The sequence below is a fragment of the Echinops telfairi genome, unplaced genomic scaffold, assembly GCF_000313985.2.
Source record: "Echinops telfairi isolate 266 unplaced genomic scaffold, ASM31398v2 ScPeMD7_7409;HRSCAF=8447, whole genome shotgun sequence".
Taxonomy (NCBI): domain Eukaryota; kingdom Metazoa; phylum Chordata; class Mammalia; order Afrosoricida; family Tenrecidae; genus Echinops; species Echinops telfairi.
Window position 1 is genome coordinate 9,565,267 of NW_022111309.1, and position 6,000 is coordinate 9,571,266.

Here is a 6,000-nt window from a genome sequence, read left to right on the forward strand (position 1 = left end):
AAAACAATGATGAATTGCACAAGTCTTTTTAATATAGTTAAGCCACTGAATTGCATGGTACATGAATTATATGTCAATGAAACTGTTTTAATAAAGAAAAAAAGATCAAAAGTGCAGAGTTTACTAGAACTGATCGTGATTGCACTACTCATTTTAAAGGCTGTTCAACCATGGGGGAGGGCAGTTGCTCTGAGACTGGTGTGGTGGTGATTGTACAATGCCCCCTGATAGGACTGAACAATTGAAGTATTCAGTATGATATGTAAATTATGTGCCAATAAAACTGTTGGGGAAAAAACACATTTTGTTTGAAATAAACTACATATGGGAAATGGGGTAAAAAGTTCACTGCATAAGAAAAATAAGGAGAAATAGAAACAGAAAACAAAGGAAGTGGAATAAGTACAAGGTGATTGCAATGTATGAGTTACAACAAAAATATGAATGATCAATATAAACTGATAAGCTACACGGTACATCTTCACTTAATTCACAGTAAGAAGAAGCAAAAATATTGGCTTTTACCCCCACAGGTTAAAGTCATTAAAATGGGATGCTAAGGGTTTCACATATACCATCACTCAAGAAATCACTAGAATGTAACTAGATTGTGCACCTATTTCCCAGAATGTGGTCAAGACTGACTGAGTTAGTTAATTGTGCCAGCCTGGCCGATAATCACATGTGGTGCTGGTTGAAAGGCGGAGGGATAAATGGGTGGTAAAGCCTCGCCTTTCTAGTTCTCGGGTCTCTTGTTTTGTGATGGTTGCATCGGGTGCAGCTGCCTTAGCAGTTCCCTGCTTCAGCTTGCAAGATGGATTTCCTACAAGACATCCCCAAGGAGAAGCCGCATGGATCTATCCCGATGCAGCCCTGGGTGCTGGAGCAGCCGTGTGGAGACCCCTGCCAGTGCTGAGATGCTTACACGTGCACTGACTCAGCTTTCCTCCTGCAGCCGGCATTATTGCCTCTGTTTTGTGAGGTGGAGGACTTTGTGGACTGGTGTTGGGTATGGGTTAATGTTGGACTTGTGGGCTTGGGCAGCATTGGGTTGGGATGTTTTCGTGATGCACATTTTCTTTGCATAAAACTCTCTCTTATACATGAGTTGCTGTGGATTTGTTTCTCCAAAGTACCTAGACTAATACACTGACATTTCAGCAAAGGCCTCAATAACAGAGTAGAAACACAGACTAATGTCTCCTGAGCAGACATTAAACGAGGGTAGATTAAATTCTCGTTACATTTTTCTAAGAGGATCTGTAAAATTTAGATAGTCCAGGGGTTCAAAACAGTTAATTCTCAAAATAATTTTCCCTATTTTAAAATAAATAAAAAATATAAAATCTATCACTTGTCATAGAGTAATGCCACATAAGCATAAAAATAGTCCATTATTAAGATGTTTCCTTGCCAACACACAGAAAAAAATTACATGAAAATTGACAAACTTAACACTGTTCCTTAATTAACTAGAATAGAGAGACATTGGAAAAGATACTCTATACTTGGTATTACAAAGGAAATACTTGGGCTAAGCAAACAAAGACTTTGGAGTTTGTCCCAAGACAGACCAAACACATATGGATCACTTCCACATCCTCAACTGAGAACCTTAAACATAAAATGCTGCAGCAACAGCAGCAAAGTCTGGGAAAGCTCAACTCGTGAGAGAACAGCAGACCCTGGGACCTGGAGTAAACTAAAGACACAATGAAGGCAGGTCCCGAAATGCAAACATGCCCCTAAATGGCTTCACTGTGGGGAAAGAAAATTCACAACTACTGTATCAAGTAAATTCCCCCAGGAAAGACTTACTGTTTCTTCAGTTGCCTCTGGCCTCTTCTCTTTGGGCTGCCACTCTCAGACCCGCTACTTGGCTTCAGTTTGTGAGGGGGGAAAAATGATTACAGACTTTAATCATAGTTCTTAGGGACAAGAGTGTGCCCTGCTCCAACAATCTAGTCAATACAGCATTACTCCGTAGCAGTTTTCAACTGAAAAACCTCACTCGTGTCGTAGGGCTCACTCTTTATGTTGGAAATTACTGTCTGTTATTACTGGGTTATCTGCAGGAAATATTTGTCTTAGCTTGAATTCGAGCACAATACTGTCCAGTAATACTTTCTGCAATGATGGATATGTCCTGTCTATACTGTCCAATACAGTAGTCACCAGCTACCCATCACTCACAAGTGCAGCTAGTGTCGAATTTAAATTTTATTTAATTTCATTTTAGACTCAAAATGAGCATGAGAGAACCAGGAGCCCTCAGAACTCAGCCAGCAGTAGCAGGTGCAGGAAAGTATACCATCATAAGCACTGCCCAGCGCTTTTCCCTAAAAATGAGACAAAGTAGAAAACTTCGACTGCTGCCAGTCTCCTGTCCTACAAAGGTGTTAAGCACATAACAGGATTGCTGCAAAAATATGGCTTAGCAACCCAGTCCTACATACTATAGAAAGAAAAAAAAAGTTTAGGAAAACCAGCTCAGAAGTCAATCAAAACACCACAAACACATACATCACAGTAAATTCGATTTTAGAAGTACACAGACCTATAACTACCACTACTTCACTTCTATCAGAAAGATGTTACATAGCGAAGTATAGCAAGATCTTCCTCCTAAGAATGCAGAAAGGGGAGATCTTACAGAGACAAAAGTGCATCTCCTCAGAATCTGTCCCAAAAAACTTAATATAAAGGAAAGAATCTAAAATATCACACAAATTGAGAAAGGTAATAGTAGTCTGAATCTACTATGTCTACAAGACACAAGAAAATCCACTATATATTCACCAATCTATTCAGTCTCTCAAAATGAGATTATGTTCAAAACTCGTTTAGTTTTAAAAGTAACTGAGTATTTCACACTAAAAAGTGAACTAGGAGACTAAAATTAAGGAAATATATAAACCACAACTTTCCTCCATTTAGGAAGAAATCTGAAAGTATTTCCATTATTGTATTTACTTATATGCAAACAAAACCTAGAAGCATCCAGGGCAAAAGGAATTAACCTCGCTATAAAGCACTTCACTATGACAAACTTTAAATAAATGAATTTTTTTTCAATAGAATTTGAAGTTGGTTCAGTATAATACTCTAGTAAATATTCAATATTGTATAATCTTTCTGGTCCTTAATTTTTTTCCAGTGAGCTAGTATCTTCCCTTATTAGTCAGAGAAAGCTCACAGTAAGAGTGACTAACCTCCCATGCCCAGAGCTTACAGTCTTGTTACTGGTAATACAGACCAGTCTGAAAGGATGAGTGAGGTAACAGAAGTCTAAAGGTATCCCCAGAAAAATCGTCCTTACCTCATCCTTAATATTAAATCGTGAAGGTTCTTGTCTACTACGGTTTGACCGCCGCACCCCATAAACATCAGGATACTCTTCCCACATCTGTAAAATTAATAGACATCAATTAATGAATCATTTTCTTGACCCACACTATCATTTTCACCATTCACATTATTATGACTATAATCCTTATTCCAATATTTACTTCAATTTAAAAGAATGCAAGTAACTAAGTAACAAAGCAATAATATCTATCAAAAGGGACCCCTGGTGGCAGAGTGGGTTAAATGCTAGGCTGTTAACACACGGCTGGGAGTAGTGCAAACCCAAGGAGCTCCATGGGAGGACGGTGGGCAGTCAGCCTCTGTAAAGATTTGCAACCTTGGAAACCGTCCGGCGCAATTCTACTCTGCCCTACAGGGTATGAGTTGGAATCAACTTACCAGCAATGAAAAAATATCAAAAGAATTCTTTTGTTGGAGACAATTAAGTATCATCATTGAAAGGAGGGCATAAAACCCTAGAACCCATTACCAGTGCCTTTTTAATTACTAAATGGTTATTAAGTTAGATGGTATACGTTTATCCATCATTGAAGTACAGGAGTATGTCTAGAAGTCCTGCTGCTAAGGTTCCAGTTCAAACATATTGGGACTTTATCCACAAAAAGCGTGTTTAAGCCTGTCTCTAGAATCAGTATTCAGCTAAGTATTCTGTTATACACTTGTCTTGGTCTCATTAAAGTGCCTTCAAAACTGGCTTCACAGATCTGCAGGAACACACAAATTCAAAGCAGGGAAGTCAGTCCACAAGTTCATGAAAACTGTTTTGGGGGAATCCCAGAGGCATGATCGTGATAGATTTTCTCTAAGAACATGGGGAAAACATGCAGGCTCATTATGAAAAAGGAAAATTGGACTGGTGAGGAAAAGGCTTGAATAGCAGAACTGTTTTTACATCATGATGCAAGCGCCAGTCCTAAATGCCATCTTTGGGGGAGGAAACTACCAGGCCTTCCCCACTGTGCTAACAGAGCTCCTCAGCAAGAACGTCATTTCACTGCTCCTACCATCCTCCTCCTCCAACCTCGCAGCAGAACCCAAGGGTCTCATACCATTAAGCAAGGATGATGCTAAGGATAGATAGAAGAACTTACACAACATGGTCAATCCCAATTCTGTTGGTAGTTACATTGTTTTATATCTTGAGCTTTGAAGAGATACTGTAGAACTTGGAGGGAATTTCAAGTACTTTGTATTATTATTTATAAAACTGAGTATTCAGAATATAGATTTGCATCCTTTATTTAAATCATTTTATTGGGGGCTCGTACAACTCATCACATTCCCTACATTCATCCATTGTGTCAAGCACTTTTATACATTTGGTGCCATAATCATTCTCAAAACATGTTTTCAACTTGAGCCCTTATCAACTCATTTTTCCTCTCTCCCCAACCCCCTCCCTCATGAACCCTTGATAATTTATAAATTATCATTTTGTCAGTTCTTATACTGTCCAATGTCCCCCTTCACCCACTTTTCTGTTGTTCACCCCCAGGAAGGAGGTTGTATATAGATCCTTATAATCGGTTCCCCTTCTAGCCTACCTTCCCCTTAACCTCTTGGTATCTACTCTCATTGGTCCTGAGGGGGTTATCTGTCGTGAATTCCCCGTGCTTCCAGTTCTTATCTATACCAGTGTACACCCTCTGGTCTAGCCAGATTTGTAAGGCAGAACTGGGATCATGATAGTGGACGTGGGGGCGGGTGGAAGCATTAAAGAACTAAAGGAAAGTTGTATGTTTCATCGGTGCTATACACCTGACTGGCTCATCTCCCCCCCAGTGACCCTTCTGTAAGGTGATATCCAGTTGTCTACAGATGGGCTTTGAGTCTCCATTCCACACTCCTCATTCACAATATGTTCTTTGATACCTGATACCTGATCCCATCAACACCTCATAACAACACAGGCTGGTGTGCCTTCCATGTGGGCTTTGTTACTTCTCAGCTAGATGGCCGCTTGTTTATCTTCAAGCCTTTACGACCCCAGATGCTATATTTTTGATAGCCAGGCACTACCAACTTTCTTCACCACATTTGCTTATATACCCACTTTGTCTTCAGCAATCACGTAGGGAAGGTGAACATCATGGAATGTCAGTTTAATAGAACAAAGTGTTCTTGCATTGAGTGAGCACTTGAATGGAGACCCAATGTCCACCTGCTACCATAATACTAAACCTATAAATATATGCACATAGATCAATTTCCGCATTGCCATACACACACACACATATGTACATGCCTGTATTTAGATTTCTATAAATACAGGCATGTACATATGCATCCTAGTTCTTTCCTTTATTTCCTTTTACTGTCCTCTTGTCCCACTGTCATGTTTAGCCTTCATTTGGGTTTCAGTAATTCCCCTTGGTTACACTGCCCTTGATCAAGCCCTACCAGACCTCTTACACGCTCCTCACCATCGATTTTGGATCACTTTTGTTCCCTTGTCCCTGGATTTCTTAGCACCCACTTACTTTCCCCCACCTCCCCTCTCCCATGTCTCCCCAGAACAGTCGGTCCCATTGTTTTCTCCTCCAGATTGTTTATCCCGCCTGTCTTGACTAGATAGACCTGTAGAGATAATAATATGGACAAAAAACAAGAGAGCAAAACAAAGCAACAAAA

At 39.9% G+C, this 6,000-nt stretch overlaps 1 protein-coding gene across 4 annotated transcripts in view; it reads right to left on the reverse strand.

Moving 5' to 3' along the window:
• CHD2 (chromodomain helicase DNA binding protein 2) overlaps window positions 1–6,000 on the reverse strand; it is a 151,576-nt gene that overhangs the window by 117,927 nt on the left and 27,649 nt on the right. For all 4 annotated transcript variants that reach the window (XM_004709862.3, XM_045296517.1, XM_045296518.1 and 1 more), the window contains 2 exons: window positions 3,320–3,406; window positions 1,819–1,880 (listed from right to left, as the gene is read on the reverse strand). In XM_004709862.3, the coding sequence (XP_004709919.1) occupies window positions 1,819–1,880; window positions 3,320–3,406 (149 nt within the window). The remainder of the gene's footprint in view (window positions 1–1,818; window positions 1,881–3,319; window positions 3,407–6,000) is intronic.